The sequence below is a fragment of the Siniperca chuatsi genome, linkage group LG2, assembly GCF_020085105.1.
Source record: "Siniperca chuatsi isolate FFG_IHB_CAS linkage group LG2, ASM2008510v1, whole genome shotgun sequence".
In the NCBI taxonomy this organism is placed as follows: domain Eukaryota; kingdom Metazoa; phylum Chordata; class Actinopteri; order Centrarchiformes; family Sinipercidae; genus Siniperca; species Siniperca chuatsi.
The window spans coordinates 27,805,252-27,823,020 of NC_058043.1; the positions used below are offsets into that span (position 1 = coordinate 27,805,252).

A 17,769-nucleotide genomic window follows, 5' to 3' on the forward strand; every position below is an offset into this window, starting at 1 on the left:
ATAATTAAAAATAAGACTTAAGACATTTTAAGGCCTTACATTTAAAAGTAATCAAATTCAAGACCTTTTAAGGATCTGCGGATACCCTGTTGAATGCTCTTATCCTTCACTGACCAAAGATGGCTGAGCATTCCCAACTAGGAACTTTAAACAGCATCAGCTACTATTGAGATTACTGGGGTGGGTTTGTACATGTTACCTATTAACACACTGAGGCAAATCAAATAGAATTGAAAAGCACGAGTAGGTTATCAATCTTGTATTAACTGTTAATTCATCATTCATACATGTTTTTTACTTTAACTGCAGAGCCATTGCTACTCACTGCTTTCCTGACCTTTACAAGACTTCTTTGAGAGGTATTTCCCATCTTACCTTAGGAGACATACCAGTAAGAGTATAATGTGCAACTGCTACAATTAAATGTGATTAATCAGCACTAAATGGCTTGGCATTTAGATATTAAAACACACTGGCAACACTGTCCTTTCACAGATATTTGTTGTTGATGATTCTACTGTGCAAGAAGAAACACAGATGATTATTGTATTTTCATTTCCATTTTATTTACTTTGTCCATGTCACTGCAAAAATCACATTTACAAAGGAATTATTGTCCCCTTATACCTAACTTATCAACCAGCCCAAAGTTGAACTATAAAAGTGGTGTGACAACCGATAATACCAGAAGCATTCAGTTTACTGTAGCCTACACTGCAATAAAACTATAGTATGTTAACTGTGTTAGAGAAGTCTCAGAAAAATGGCCCAGATATGAAAAGGGATTAATAGTGGTGGTATTTATCATTATGGACATGATCACATAGGGTGTAACTTATTGTTTAAAGTGTACTTTTCTTTGTAGCAGCAGTCTACATTGACTCAATGACTATTAAATCTCACCACATCTGTCTCATTTTCTTAAGATAAAATTTGGTATATTGTATCTAGATATCGTGCTAAATATGGGAATATCATGACCTCACTACTTCCTTTGAAGCAAACTATGCTGCATTTTTCTCTGTGTTACGGTTATAAGGACACAGTCCAGTAAAGCAAACTAGATTTATTGGTATGGGAAACAAGTACAGACAAGTACTAAGGAGCACCACTAGTTGAGAACAAAAATGTGTAGTATCACTTCAGAGTAACAAACTAAACAATCCGTGACTCCATTTAGGAGAGCAGAGGGTCTACGTTCAACACGCGTGTTGAGAGGAATGTCAAATGTGGTGCGGCTGAGAACATTCAAAGAGGCACCTTTCAGAGTGGGTTTTGCTCCTTAACTAAAGCTGGAAAAAAACATCTCACAAACCAAATCTTGAATTTCTTAGGGCTATATCTGTGCTGGGATATGTTCTGATTCCCTATGACGGCTTTATAACTGAGGGACACTGTGATTTGAATAGGTAGTCATGTGTTACCCCGATTTAAGTTTGATGTACAGTTCATGACGTTTCAAGAAACCAAATGGGACATTCGCTCTATCGTCAGAAGTGGGGAAACACTCCAGCTGACTAAAACATTTGGCACTGAATGAGCTGACTTAATTAAAACATGAAATTGAGATGTCTTACGTTTCAAACTGTTAAAAAACACTCGATTATGTAGCTGCTACCTCTATACCAGGAATATATCGTGAGGTCCATAGGCCGAGCAGAGAAAAGGACCATGACAGTGCAGTTCAGTATAGGAGGAAGTCAAAACCAACATGAACTAATAACTGTGGATGAGATTTATGCTATACATTCTCTGAGCTTTCTTCAGAGCCTCACGACCTACATCAAAATGAAACACGGCATCAGTCATTAAAAGTTATAAAAATATATTGATAACATTTCCTTGTTGAATGCAAAATAATATCCTTGATTAGTTGGTGGACAGCACCTTTGCGTCAAGGCAGGTACAGAGTTCAGGTTAAAATAAAACAAAAAGTCCATTGCAATCTAATGTCTTGAGCGTCCTCCTTCAAAGGCGTGATGTTCCATGTGAGCTGAAAAAGGCAAAGTGATTCATGGTGAGTATACACCCCTCATTTTACATGCCATGCAAGACACCATTTGGAGCTTGGCTACAGAATTACTTTTTTTTGTTTTTTGAATCTAAAAAAAAAAAAAAAAAAAGAAAGGGAGAAAAAAATAAAAAGCGTATACCCATCCCCAGATTTCAACATCAAAAGAAAATGTTTAAAAACTGGTATAATGAGTCTACAAAATCCCTCTCTGCTTGCAGGTTAAGCAGTTCAAACAATACAATCTCAGGCAGATTTTAAGCACCAGTATAACCTAATTACTTTACATTGTAGCTCATTATAATGTTTAACTACGTATGTGCTATGCCTTTTCTGCAACGTCAGTTCAGTCCTGATTAGCCGAGAGCCATGTACACTCCTTAAATCATCCTCTGGCATGCTTACATGCTCTGGGTGGAAATCTGTGCTTCAAAAGGTGCATACTTAAATCCCTAGTATAGATGCATACTTTTTTCTACAGTCGGACTTGATTCATGATACACAATAGTTTCTGACAAGGCATCTGTAAAGCCTAAGCTCATTCCCATTTCTAAATCCAAAAAGGTATAATACACGCAAGTAGAAAAAAATACTTACACTTATAAAAAACAGCTTTAAAAGATATATACGGGAGGAGCTCATAGACTTTGGCCAAGATATTTGCTTCATTAGCAAGTGATGCATCTCTATTCCAGACTTGTACAACATCTTCCCGGTCTCGAACGCTAACACTGACACCAACAACCTCATCGTCTGGAAAATAAAAAGGAAACAAAAAAGAGACAGCAGACACAACAGACAGTAAACAAATACTCATCAACTCAACTGCTATGTTGGGGGGAAAGCATATTTCTTTCATCAAAGAGGAATATATCTTCTCCCCCTGAAAACACAAACATAAAATATCAAGTATGGACTTATATTAGCTCACCTGAGGCACAGTAATCTGCAAACTGCTCCCCAATAGTAGCAAGTAACAGTTCTTTCCAAACTGCAGACTGAAACAAAAAGAACACAGAGCAGCTAATTAATAATTCAGGTATTTTTATTATTACGTGATATCGTTATGTGAAAAGTAGCTAAACAGAGCACAACACCTACAGCGCTTTCTTTTGGTATTTTCATCTTCCATACCCCTCCTTTTGCGTTGCTTTCTTCTTCCCTGTTGGTGTGAAAGATAGAAAATAAATTCATACTCACTATAATATGCAATCCTAACCGAGTGACCAGTTTTACATGATTAAATACATATTTTACTTAAACTTAATTCAAGAGACATAGAGAAGAGAAGTCATCACAATACAAAAAATGACCATCAGAATGGGCTGTAAAACCTGTTAATGTTTTAATTAAGTGTTACTCACCAAAATGTACCCATGTTTGTCTAACAAACATGTTCAATGCATTTCCTTCCTCATAAAACACTTGCAAAACCTATTTTGAAAGTATTTTAAATACTTCCTTGTTTACATCCATGTTTACTAGCTTGCAGTTCTTCCCTGTCTTTTTTGGTGTATTGCCGCCACCTGCTGAAATAGCGTGAACCATGGCGAGGAATGTGTATTGCGTCACCAAAGCGCATGTGCATCCTCGTGCATGTGCACAAGACAAACAAAACGGGCACCTACACATAAAAAAAAACCCCTGCTCCATAGCGCTACTAGAGTTCAAAATCTCCAAACAGTACCTTGAATATATGCATGAATAACGATGTAATGATTCCAAATATAACAATGTAATAATTCAAGCTTTTATGACATACTTAGGTAAATGTATTTTACACAAGTTGAATGGGTTTTGTGTTGTAATTATTACATTATCAGTTTTTCCAATGCAACTGGAGGAAAATTTGTATTACATTGTAACATTTCATTACATGGCAGCTATTGTACGAGCAACAGTAATCTGTAATCTGCCCCTGTTAATATTTACAATAGACTCACCACAGCGGCCTCCGTTCTCCACGCATTAAGTGATAGCTGCATCTCATAGGCAGGGCTGTGACTGGAGGGATGTTGTTGTATACACTCCAGAACATCTGCAAACAGAAAAGCAGATAGGTAATGTTGAAAAGAGTTGCTTTTCTTTCTTAAAGCTCCAAGAGAAAGTTACTGTTCTGTGATACAATAGCAGATTTTCAGTGGGCGTCCAACATCGACACCATCATCAAAAAGGCCCAGCAGAGGATGTACTTCCTGCGCCAGCTCAGGAAGTTCAACCTGCCTCAGGAGCTGCTGATCCAGTTCTACTCTGCAATAATCCAGTCTGCTCTCTGCACATCCATCACGGTCTGGTTTGGATCGGCCACCAAACAGGACAGAAACAGACTACAGTCAGAACTGCAGAAAAATATCATCGGTGCTGACCTGCCCTCCATTCAGGACTTACACATGTCCAGAGTCAGGAAACATCACTACAGATCCATCACAACCTGTTCAACTTCTCCCCTCTGGTAGGCGCTACAGAGCACTGTGCGTCAAAACAACCAGCCACAAGGACAGTTTCTACCCACAGGCCATCACTCTGATGAACACTTAACACCAGTCACATAGTGTCAGGAACAATCCCTGTGCAATAATCCTGTGACAAAAACATCCACTGTACCTGTACATTTTTCTCATTGTTTATGTAAATATTATCACTTCTAAATCTACGCATGCTGTGCATACTGTATATACTGTCATATCCATCTACCTCATGTATATAAAGCAACCTGTTATATTAACCATATTTATTTCAGCACCATTTGCACTCTACATGTCTTACTATTTATAAATGTTACTGTTGTTTTTTGTACTTTGTACTTAAAATATATATATCTATATTGCACATAGTAGCTTAAAGTTTGTCTACCTTGTTGAGCTTGTTGTCCTTGTTGTCTATTTCTGCGTATGTACATTGAGAGCAACGGAAAACCGGAGTCAAATTCCTTGTATGTGTACACATACCTGGCCAATAAAGCTGATTCAGATATTGAAAATGGCTAAGCCAAATCTAAAAAGAGCCACCATGCTAAAAGGAAAGCATTAAAAGTAGGGCTGCAACTAACAATTATTTGTGTTGTCGATCAATCTGTCGATAATTTTCTTGATTAATCGATTAGTCAGAAAATGGTGAAAAATTGTCGACCAGTGTTTCCCAAAGCCCAAGACGACGTCCTCAAATGTCTTGTTTTGTCCACAACCCAAAGATATTCAGTTTACAGTCACAGAGGAGTAAAGAAACCAGAAAATATTCACATTTAAGAATCTGGAATCAGAGAATTTTGACTCTTTTTTTTCTTAAAAAATGACTCAAACCGATTAATCGATCAAAATAGTTGCCGATTAATTTAACAGTTGACAACTAATCGAAAAGCTTTGGATTTTTGCTTTAATGTCCCAATCAGTACAATGAACATATTCCCATATAATCAAAGAGTTTGACTTACTGTATTTGTGTGTCTCAGCTTATTCAAACTGAAACTACAAGCCTGTTTCACTTCTATGTTTACAAAAATTAGCGATGTAAACAGAACTTAAACACCATCGCAAAATATTACTAACTTATCTGCCCATTAATAGACAGGTAGCAGGTTTCAATCCTGGAATCTGATGACGACGGGACAAACCGTATGCTTAGTTTACTTTAGTTTACATGTTGAAAGTCTCCAAGAAAACAATACACTGACTTTTCCTTAACATACTACTACTACTACTACTACTACTACTACTACTAATAATAATACCATTTCAAAATGCAGTAATGTATGCACTGCATCATTCAGTGTATAGTAGACCTGCAGATCAGAGGCTACTGTCACTCTTGCCACACAACAATATGTTAATCAACAAGAACTTTACACATGAGGTAACAATAGCAACAATAGTTTAAAACATTTTGAATTTCACTAAAAAAAGCTGATGTAATATGGTGTCAATAACCCGCTCACCACATGTTCATGTTTCACGATAAAATGGGTAGATCTCCCCCCCTCCCCCCACCACCACCAATTGTGCCTACTGCAGCTTTAAGTGCCAGTGAACTGCTTATTCCCTTGCATCAAGCGAATTCGACTCTTAGCCAAGTCATGCATTTGATCTCTCTCTGCTCTTAAGATGATGAAGCTCTTTAAGCTGACACCACATCTCACCTGAACAGTTTGCACGGTGTAGATCTTCTTCAGATTGGATTCACATTCTGCAGCCGTCGTGCCTGGTAATGACCTAGAAGAACGAGTGGAAACCGTTTTGACAGTGATGATAAAGTGACAGAACAAGGGAAGAAACACACTGACTGTGCTGCTCACGCGCAAAACATGGAGGGTCAGGGTTCATGTTTTGTTTTTTGGTTTTTTTGGTCAGCTAATCTATTTTAATGAGTGTTGACAAGCTTTAGAACGGAGTCCATTTTTTGAAGAGAGGTTTAGCACAAATCATACCTCGGATAATCTTCATGTAGCCTATTTTATGCTGGATCACATTTGTTATTTTTTCATTTCCACATTTTGTAAACCATGGCTTCTTTAGACATGCACTTTTACAAGATCATAATCCCTATTCCAAACTACTAATTTAAATAGCCCCAACAACAGTCTTAATTTTACAGACACCAGGCTGTTTTAATTAGAGCTGCAACTAACAATTAATTTCATTATTGATTAAACTGTTGATTGTTTTTTCTGTTAACTGTTTCATCTTTAAAAAGAGTGAAAAATGGCCCTCACAAGTTCTGAGAGCCCCATGTGACATATTCAAATGTCTTCTTTTTGTCAGACCAACAATCCAAAACCCTAACATGTTCGGTTTAAAATCATATAAAAAACACAGAAAAGCAGCGAATCGTCACATTTGAGAAGCAGGAACCAGAGAATACTAAGTCTTTTCTGCTTGATAAAACAACTGTAATGATTAAAACATTATTTAAATTGGTTGCTGACTTATTTTTTATTTTATTTTTTTTTTTTTACAGCTGATTGACTAAGTTAATTGACTCTGGCCTAATTGTTTCAGTCTTAATGGGGTCTGTAGTCTGGGGATTCTTCAGTGTCAAGTTTCAATATGTATTTCATTAATATTTCACTCCTTTCAAGTCAACACGTTGAGCATAAAAGACGACTAATCAAACCTCGGTGTCATCCACACTTTGGAAACCTTTGTTTCCGGGGCAAACGATTAAACAATAAACAAAGCATAGGCTAATTAATGACAAGTCAAGAGACACCAGGGACTCTTATTTTGATAAGAAAGTGTCCCAAGCAAAGGTACAATGTATTACAGTCTGGCATCAGTTTACACTAGCCTACATTTCTGGCTATTGGGAAAGGTGAAGTCTGCATTCTTCAACTGTGCCACTTTTCAGAAAACTGAAAACCCACTCTCATTTTCACCCCAAACTCTCTCAGGCTAACCGAGCTAAAAGTAACTTGAATTGCATGTTTAAATACCAATAAATGACATGTCCACCGTGTTACGTAGGAGTCACTGCCTTTGTTAACAACATAGCCGTGAAAAGTATAACTTCTCTGTGGTGTCAGACACGGTACTGTAAATAGAAGGAGGTCATGTTAAACGCAAACAGTCTCCCGGTACATTTGCTCAAGGAGGCCTGTGGAAAGCTGTGGCCTTGAATTGTATTTTTCCTCCATCATTCCTGCTCGTCCTGTGCTCTAAACTCACAAACAACGCGGAAGAAGGGACAAAATATTACCTGTCCAGCCAAAACGTCCAAGGTGAGTGCAAAGGCAGCGTAGACGTATCGTCTTCTCGGTGTTTCTTTGTGATTTTTTCCAACTCTTTCTCGTCGATGTCAATGTTGTTTTCGGAGGAAACCGTCTGGCCGCTCAGGGCGCCTCTGTCCATCTGTAGATCTGTCTGACCCACAGGAACCGCCATTTCAGCACGTAGAAAGCTAATCTTTGTATATCCCCTCTATGTATCTCCTTAATAAAAACACCCGGTTTGGCTTTATCTCCAGATACAGAAACACACTGCCGCTTTTCCGCCTACCGACTGGTGACGTAACTGCGTCACTGGGCAGAAACGTCGCAGTTGGTCCATCCCAGAGAGCGGGAAAAGCGGACGAGGTGTCACTCTGCCTGTTTTTTCGGGTAGCAGAAACTGACCTGAATCATCTCCCGCCAGTTTAGCTCCATCATGCAGAAATATGGCAAAATAAACTACCAGGCTAGAAAATATCAGCATGAAATAGCGATGATGTAGTAGTAAAGAGTTTCTTTATTTTCTTTCTTTCTTTCTTTTTTTTTTTTTTTTTTTTTACAATTGTTGTTTGCAATTCTACATCTAGTAGAATTTGACTTTAAAATTTAGGTTAGGCTACTTTTACAAACTGAGGTTACCACAGGTTCTTAACTGTGCTATGCACTTGTACACCAACCAGACCGCAACTCTGTATTTACAGGAACAGTAACAATGTGACCTGTGGGCTTATATTAGAGCTTGACCGATACATTGGCCAGGCCCTGATATCAGCTGATTTTTGCTTATCACAGATATTTCTGTATGGACATGTACATCAGCTGATAAGTCACAAGAAATTCACATTACATGTCAACCAGAACGCAAGGACAAGTTTATATTGCACCTGTAACGTGTCTTCCTAATGTCAATAATCGCATCAGCCTCAAAAATACAATATCGACTGCGCCATGCTGTGTGCTGATATTGTCTGTTTGTAGTCCAGTTGATTACATATATATTTTCATACCTACTTGCCTGGACATGATAGCTATATGTCTATATTTATAATTACCTATTTTCTTTAGCTTTGTTTAGTCTATATTTGTATCTTTCTGTCCTCTGTGATGTGTATGGGTACACTGAGAGACAAACAAAGTCACATTTCTGTATGAACTTACATACTTGGCCAATAAAGTTCATTCTGACTCTGAGTTAAAGCATCACTTTTTCACCATTATTCTTGATGTTATTTCAATGTTGAACGTTACCTCCAGAAGCAAGATTCAGTTTTTCCCTTCATTGCGAAACGGCTTTTATAGTATATTACGTGTGTTTTGACCAGAGGTCTACTGTCTCTAGGGCCAATCTATTGTACATTTATTGTTGTTTTTTTATTGGCCCCACTAGGAGAGAACAACTTGGCTAGTCAAGGCTCAGAGTCCCTTGCATAGAAATTTCATGGGGCTAGACATTTGTTAAATGAGTCTGGGAATTGCACTATTCTTAGTGAATTTTTTACTACCTCTACCTCAATATATATAGTCGAGAAGTGCACCGAGTACTAAGCAAGCATGTCTTATCTGAAAACCAGGAACGAGTGAGTGATGTTTGTCATGTGACGCATGATCTCATTACACTATCTTCGTTCTCAAGGCCTTTTTTGCCTATTTTAGGGTACTTTGGAGAAAGTACTTTGCAAACTCCAACAACAGAGTTGTTGGCGGAGCCCCCTCCCCAGGGAGCTCTGTCTATTTCAGCTTATCAAGCTTTAACAGGCCTAGCAATGCAATGCAAAGACAAATGTGCATATTTTAATTATACGATTATACTATTATATGATAGTGTGTTGATATTTTATTTTGCCAAAGTGTTTATAGTATTCTTTGGGCATTTAAGCACTCAAGCAAGCAAGAAGTGAGTTTTCAAAGCTCCAGCAAATCTCTGCCGTTATCCATCCGGCTAGATCCTTACTGTGAACGTAACTGCACCAAAACCGTTGTTAAACTTAACCCCCTCTAATCTAATACCCAAACATAAGAATTTCTGCATGAAATTATGTTTTCACATGTAGGAAATTAACTTGTTATTGCCACTTTTAACCATCAACAGTGTTACACCATAAGAGCCCCAAAACATATGTGTCTAACCTCAGTGCTAAACCTAGCCACTTTGAACCTACACCAGCCCATTTGAAAGTTGGAACCATTTGATTGATCCAGTGATGTTACTGGGATTTAGAACTTCCTTCTTGAATTATTCCTCTGGACTTGATTGGATCAGGCTCCGGTGTGGTCACAGGGTCATATAAGAAAACCTGTCCAGGCTTGGAAGGGAAAGCTCAGGCATGACCAATGTGGGTTCTGGTCAGTTGTGGTTTCATTTTTGGTCCTGATACGAGTGTTAATTCTCCCAGCAAAGCCAATATTTGTCTGTAAAACAGCACTGAGCGCTGATCTGTCTGATTCCTTGTCATGATGCTCCTTGGAGCTGGCTGCAGGGGGTGCTGGTGAATCACTGCAGCAGCAGGTGCAGCCTTGTCACATGGTGGCAACTGTAGTTCAAAGTACACAAGTTCTGCTGAGAGCAAGATAGTATTGTTGAGAGACCTGTAACATAATCTAGATTATTTGGTACTGGGTTTTCTTTATCCTGAAAGGTCACATTGCAGTTAGGTAGTGCTTTTCAAGAAAACAGATGACCTTTTATTTTTCTCTGAGTTCAAGGTTGTTGTTTTTTCAGAATGCAAAAGGTCTCTTCAGCTGTTTTCAAGCCACTTGTAAAGTCATCTGCCATTTTTCTATAATATAATATATATATAACCGTCTTTGTCAGACTCACTTTTCCTCTGCATAATTATCTTCTGAGATACCATTCTGCACACTTCTGCTGTATTCTGTTAAACTATTTACCTTATTTGAACCCACACTGTTAGCTCTGTCTGCGTCATCCTTCAGTCTCTCGCGTCAGCTATAGCTGATACCTTTCATTCTAAACTGTAGCTACGTGCGTTGATTTTGGGAGAGCTTAAGTGGCGTATCGGTCAGTAAAACAGTTAATTTAGCCTTTTCTAAAGTTCAAACAAACAGCAAGTGAATACCTCACTGACTGTTAGGTTGACTTAGAGCAAAACATAACCACATGACAGACACGAATCATTGTAATTAATGGGTGATGCACTTTTGAACTGTTGACTGTCAGTTGTTCAGTGTACCTTATACTTGCATCATTCAAAACAATAAGGACAGAGAGCGGGAATACAGAAGATCTGGAGTAGTAGTCTGGATAGTACTGGTGATAGTCTTTTTGCTTGGTGGATCAATATTTTGTTTTGGTTGTTGTATTTTACACAAGTGTGTTATATTATTCTCTTATGGCCTCATAAAAAAAAGACATATCTTTGTTTAAGGGCTGTCACAGTTGAATCCAAGGAGCCAAGGTGAACACAACTGTGTGTTCAGGATGTTAACGGCGCAAAAACATGGATTTTAAACAGAATAATTCTCTCAGAAGATCTCTAATTCACTGATTCAAGTAGGCATCAAATATGTTTATTTTAACCTCATAGTTCATAACAGAGATCGAAGGTTAACAGTCCACCCCCGTGTTTATTTGGCACATTATAAATAAGAGATAAAATGACTGCATAGTTTAGTGTGAAACACTAGACATGAGTTACAGTTACAGCGCACGCAGCTGTGTTGCATATAGGGACAATGACCTATGACCATGAATCGTGTTAAGTATTTGACTTTTATCATTTCCCACAATTCTGTCTTTTTTATTTATTTATTTATTTTTATCTTTCAATAAACTCATTTTACTAAAGAGATATTCACACAGTAATATTATGGGCTGTTTGTGCATTTGTGTGTTTCAAAATGTGTGTCCATAATTAAGACTATAAGCTGACATCAATGGACAATAAAGTGAGCTTGACTCTCTTATAATACTCATAAGATAATTATATAATATGTATCAATCCTATATTTGTATAGTATTCCCCTTAAAATGTATGATCAAAGTTGTTTTTAATATTAATATTAACATCGCTGTCAGTCTGTCAACATTTGCATCTCATCAGTGCATGGAGACAGACTCCCTATAGATTGCAATAGACAAGGCTAAGGTGAGACTCCTGACTGATCCCAGGCCTGCTCTCTGCATGCAAGCGGACGTGCGTCGCATAGGCTAGACGCTGCTGTGTGAGATCCACCGTTAGACCCGTACCGGCGCTCCCACCTCTGCGAGCTTCCGACCTCCGCGCAGCTTTTCCAAACATGTTCGCTTTTGCAGCCTCTGTCAGGCCTATAACTTTAGGTTTTAGCTGTCGTTGATGAGGCTGTGGGTGCGTAATTGCGCCATGCTTCCGCAAAACACTGTCCGTTTTTTTATTCCTCAAGAAGACGAACAGGAGACCTCCGCCATCGGTGGAAATTGAGATGTGTTTTCTGTTGTCTGCTGAACGGATGCCTTCCGTGATGGTGTATAAACCCCAACCGGGCTGCCTCTACTCAGCAGAGAATGGAACAACAGACAGGGATGCTTTTTGTGCCGGACTCTTGTGAGATGAAGGACAAGAAGAAGAAAAAAAGAAATGTTGAATGCTTTTTGTTTGTTTTTGGTGGGGATCACAGCACATGCATGTGAGCCGATGTTGAACGGACGCTTCTGAGTGGAATTTAATTCCTGAGTGGGGTTTCTGCTAAAGCGGCGGATCGTGTTGATTTTGTTTTCCTTTCAGCCTTGGCAGGATACAACCGCTCGTCGATGAATTGATGTGGGAACACACACTACCTCGGCTGCATAGATGGCAAACACGAGTGAGTTTGGGGGGAGCAGCCCGTTACAGAACTATGCGTCCACGGCCTCTGCGGTCAAGCTGGCCTCCCTGGGTCTGATCATGGGCATCAGCCTGCTGGGTAACGCGTCGCTGTCGCTGCTGCTGCTGAAGGACAGCTCGCTGCACAAGGCTCCCTACTATTTCCTCCTGGACCTGTGCCTGGCAGACGTGGTCCGCTCTGCCGTCTGTTTCCCCTTCGTGATGGCAGCGATCAGCGGCGGCTCCGCCTGGCCGTACGGCGCGCTCAGCTGCAAGATCGTCGCCTTCATGTCGGTGCTCTTCTGCTTCCACGTCGCCTTCCTGCTCTTCTGCGTCAGCATCACCCGCTACATGGCGATCGCCCACCACAGGTTTTACTACAAGCGGATGAATCTGTGTACGTGCGTGGCGGTGATCTGCATGGTGTGGACTCTCTCCGTGGCCATGGCTTTCCCTCCGGTTTTCGACGTGGGCACCTACAAATTCATCCGTGAGGAGGAGCAGTGCATCTTCGAGCACCGCTACGTGAAGGCGAACGACACGCTGGGCTTCATGTTGATGCTGGCCGTCATCGTGGGGACGACCCATGTGGTTTACATAAAGATGCTGTGCTTCGTCTACGACCACCGCAAGATGAAGCCGGCTCAGCTGGTCCCCGCCATCAGCCAGAACTGGACCTTCCACGGCCCCGGAGCCACCGGGCAGGCCGCCGCCAACTGGATCGCCGGCTTCGGCCGCGGACCCACCCCGCCGACGCTGGTGGGCATCAGGCAAGCTTCGCACCTCGGCAACAGGAGGTTGCTGGTGCTGGATGAGTTTAAGATGGAGAAACGGATCGGGAAGATGTACTACATGATCACACTGACCTTCCTCATTCTTTGGGCTCCTTATATAAGCGCCTGCTACCTGAGAATATTCGTGCAGGGAGCTCCGGTCCCGCAGCTCTACCTGACCGCTGCGGTGTGGATGAGCTTCGCCCAGGCGGGAGCGAACCCCATCATCAGCTTCCTGTTCAACAAGGAGCTCCGGATGCGCCTCAGAGCCTGTTTCCCCTGCTGCCTGGGAACACAGACACCCATGGAGCCATACTTTGTCATTTGAACCGTTATGGCCCCAAAATACTGCCAAAGACACATTACATCTTGATTCCGAATGTAGGCTACACAGACTGGTCCCCAAAATGTGTTTGTACAAGCAGGCAGGGATGTTGTGGAGGGTGAACCCACTTCAGTTCAATTTACACATATTTTTTTTTAATTTGTGACAAAGGTTTTAGGCCTACCCACTGTTTTAATTTGATTTGCTTATTAGAATCAGACTAATTAAAGCTAGTCATATTAAGGGATGGAAGCATAATGTGATGCTTTTATAGAAATGTAATGTGTTTGAGGTCGTCTGCCTCACCAACTGGGCATCATGGTTAAGCCACATTTTAATTTTCACCTCTGCATGTACTGGAGGTGGCATTCATTCCAAATGGTATAGCCTCTATGACAGTCATGTGTCATGTTATGTCCTACTTTGGAGACATTTCTTATGCCCTATGGAGTATAGCAACCTTTTTGGTCCACTACAATATTGTACATGAATGTCACTTGGGCTATTTGTTTGTATATTTTGAAATTATATCCCAGCACACCCATTTGAGGTTGTTTGCCTTTTGCAGAACTGATGCCTAAAACACAACAGAACTATTTTATCAGCTGATTAGAGTCAGTGTCTCTAGCATCTGTGACACACTTGGTTTCTAATCGTTTGGATACCACAAATGAGATACAGATCTCAGTATATTTTTAATGAGGACAATGTCACATTTGTAAATACCGTGAAGCCCTTTTCCCTCTTTCCTTCTGCTTTTTTAACCAGATATGTTGTATATTTCATAATCTCTTAGGATTCTATGTGTTGAAAAGGTGTTAAAACTCACTTTAAAGGTATTTTGCAAATTCTTCTTCTTCTTCTTCATGGGTCAGTTGTGTTGAGCAATGGGTGGATTCACATTCCCAGCAGGATATACAGATATTCTTTTTCTAACGATATGGACATTGGGACACTGAAAGTGTTAACAATTTGGTTCTTTGGAAAGGATGTTTGCATTGTTTGTATTTCTTAGCAAATAAATAAGAAATGGATGATAAGTTGTTTGGGCTCTAATCTGTTTTTAACAAGATGTCTTTTCTTGATCTGGTTCCGCTCTTGATTGCATCTCAGGCTATGTCTTTAAATGAAAAAAGATTTTCCAGTTGAGAAAAAGTGAGAGTTCCACCCCATATTCGAACAAATTGGCTGAGAAATCAATACAGACATTGATATCTTAGTGTTCTTATTGTGGATTTCTCCATGTCAGGGCAGCTACATTTAAGTAGGCTACACCAATGTCATGTCCTTGATATTTATTCTGGGACCTTTGAAGTTTTAAAGGGGCACTCCAGCAATTTACCATTACACTTCCATAATGTTGGGGGACTCACAAGAGACAGATTAAAAGATGAATGGTCAAAATTGAAGCAACAGAGGCCGAGATATCTTGATTTTTAGTCTTTAGAATGGGTCAATTTCCCTTAAAGCAGCTGAATAGCATCTAAATGCCCTCTTCTTTCAAACCCCATGCCTCCAGTTTGTAATGCCCACTTTGTGTGAAAGTCTCAAGCCCTAACCCTAACCCTGATGACATCATCAGGGTTAATTTTCAGACTTTAGAAAGCTCCTCCAGAGCCACAAAAGACATTATACATCTGTTTTTAAGGACCTAATAGGACTCCTTGTAACGAGTAAACTGAACTTCATGTGTAAAAAAAAAGTGCCCCTTTAATAACCTGAGGGAAGTTACATTCTACAATTAAAAATGTGCATGTGGTCAGTGTATTTTAGGCAGATTCCAGTGTTTTAAGACTCAATAAAATTCTTGGCCATGTGGAGAAAGCTTTGAAACAGCATTTAGACCTTCATATTGACGGCATAACAAATTGCTTGTACCTGCTTAGTTAAAAGGTTAGAGGTTAATTTTTCCTTTACAAGTGTGGTAGTCATTGCTTTAAACAGAGCACTTATTAAACACTTAATTATATTTGTTTCAATAGGCTGTTTGCATGGCACCTGCTTTTTAATCAAACTCCCTCAAACCCCGATCCCCTCCTCCCTCCTTAGGCCAGCAGCAGGCTATTGCTTCAGCTAATTGCTGTTGCATTCATTGACATTGGCTTCAATTACACCAAACCACAGCTTTTAAGGGTTGAGCAGTTCTCTCAGTACACATTTTAATCACTGTGATTTAGTGAGGTGTTTCTGAGCTCCGGCTCCTCCGTCACTCTGATCTGCCACACAACAACCAAGCTCCTCAACGCACTATCTGCCCTCAGTGCATTCATAACCATTAGCATCACAACATGCCTGCTCGTTCCTGACAGCTGGCTGTGCTCTGCTCATGGTGTAATTGCTGTGGCTCCTCAGCTGCAGAAGCGGCTCACCTGCACATACTCTTGCGCAATGCAAATGCAGGTCGGGTATTTTTGGTACATCGTGTTGTCTTCAGGGCATGCAGGCTCCGTTGTGATGCTGGGGAAATGTGGTTGTCTTTGCTGGGCTTTTACTGCTGGCTCTTTTATTGGCCTTTTCAGTCTTTCTAACCACTAAGCAACTATGATGACCTCTGTCCTCCTCACTGGGTTTTCCTAAAATACAGTTTGGGCAGCTGGAAATGTAGCTTTTTAAAAACAGTATCATCTGATGAGGTTCGACTGGGTTGGGTATCCAAGGATTCGGCGCTGTTATTAACTTTACCTTCTAAGAAATGATCACATTTCTAAGAGTACTCCATCGATTTAGCATTGCGCTTGCATTGCAACATTGTCGGATTCACAATGCACAGTTAAAAAAAGGTGATGCAGCAGAACCAGAGATCATGTTTTTTATTCCATGCATTCGTCTTCCTTGTCCAAACTTGGTGCCTACATTACCCACAATGCAACTCTAGCTGGTAACAGTTCAGTCAGTTCAGTCAGTCAAAGATTTAGGTGTGTCATGCTAGTAGCGGCTAATGTAGCCTCGAGCCACTAGACTCAAGTAGACATGAGGAGCGGGCTACAGAGGTCTGGTGAGCTCACTTCTTTCTAACTCCATACCCCCAGATTTTATTCAGTTTCAAAGGTGTTTTCAGACCCAGCTGACGATGACTCTGGTGACATCACTTGAGGCAGCCACAAAAGGCTTTATACACCTTTTTTCACATATGCAGTAGTGCTCCCCAAGACTTTGATGTATAAAATCGGTGGAGTTCCCCTTGAAGGTTGCAACTAATGATTGTTTTAATTATTGATTAATTAAATGATTAATGGTTTGTTATTTAAAATGTCAAAAAAATGTGAAAAATTCCTATCACACTTTCCTACAGCCCAAGATGACGTCTTCGAATTGCTTGCTTTGTCTGACCAACAGTCCAAAACCCAAACAATCTCAACAACAATAACAGTCTCAACTGAAGGTCCACTTGCTTGTTCTGGAACTTTCCCCTGTATCCCGCAGTCCTCATTAGCAGATTGAGTTTGCTCAGTTGGCGTGGAACTGTAATGTCCAGTTTAGTATCCCATAAGACAAAGAAAAGCAGCAAATTCTCACATTTAAGAAGCACATTTACACTTAAAAATTACTTAAAAAGTGTTCTGTCAATTAACTGATTGATTATTTGACTTATTGTTTTAAGCTCTTATTGGGTGACATGAATCACAACTTTTTCAAGGCTCCAGACAGTTCATGGTTCATTTTGATAGTCATAGTTCATATTTTGCATGTTGTTACACTGCTAGAGTAAATTAGAACAAATTCTGTCTGACGTTATTGAGATGTTACCAGTATCTGCTCCCCTGGACTTTGTATTCTTTCATGTACTCTAGTTTTAGACTTCCATTATCTGGGGCATTGCCTAATCACAGATCACTCCACTGAGGATTTCAGGCTGTTTGAATGCTCTCATGTCTAGAGCCACAGAAGACCAATATCCATTTTCCAAGTATAAGATTGATGTGAGTCATTGGACAAATCTAATTATAGCTCTGAGCCTTGAACAAATGCTTTGAATCATACCCTGACAGTGATTAATTTCATAGCTGTCTTAGTGTTTCCTGGTTATAAAGACCTGCTGCCAAGGTGAATGTGAGGAAAGGTCCATCTCCCCTCATCTTTTAACCCCAATTAAAATGTTCTCACAGTTTTTATTTTTGTACTTTGCGGTTAGGAAAGCAGTTAAGCACGGACATATACTGTCA

At 40.1% G+C, this 17,769-nt stretch overlaps 2 protein-coding genes across 3 annotated transcripts; one reads left to right on the forward strand and one right to left on the reverse strand.

The window, feature by feature from the left end:
• Window positions 1–544: 544 nt before the first annotated feature.
• Window positions 545–8,028, reverse strand: LOC122869152 (eukaryotic translation initiation factor 4E type 3-like). 2 transcript variants are annotated; one of them, XR_006376260.1, is made up of 8 exons: window positions 7,700–8,028; window positions 6,144–6,216; window positions 3,955–4,049; window positions 3,113–3,173; window positions 2,943–3,009; window positions 2,609–2,764; window positions 1,888–1,993; window positions 545–1,778 (listed from the first exon to the last, which is right to left on the reverse strand). XR_006376260.1 is itself a non-coding variant. In XM_044181846.1 (7 exons), the coding sequence occupies exons 1-7, from the start codon at window positions 7,882–7,884 to the stop codon at window positions 1,947–1,949; spliced, it is 684 nt and encodes a 227-aa protein (XP_044037781.1). In that variant the 5' UTR covers window positions 7,885–8,028; the 3' UTR covers window positions 545–1,946. The 2 variants fall into 2 exon arrangements, 1 of the variants encoding a protein (XP_044037781.1); XM_044181846.1 differs by having other exon boundaries at window positions 545–1,993.
• Window positions 8,029–8,228: 200 nt separating this feature from the next.
• gpr27 (G protein-coupled receptor 27) lies at window positions 8,229–14,646 on the forward strand. The gene has a single exon (XM_044181833.1). It carries the CDS (start codon window positions 12,497–12,499, stop codon window positions 13,607–13,609), a length of 1,113 nt encoding a protein of 370 aa, XP_044037768.1. The 5' UTR covers window positions 8,229–12,496; the 3' UTR covers window positions 13,610–14,646.
• The last annotated feature ends 3,123 nt before the right edge of the window (window positions 14,647–17,769 follow it).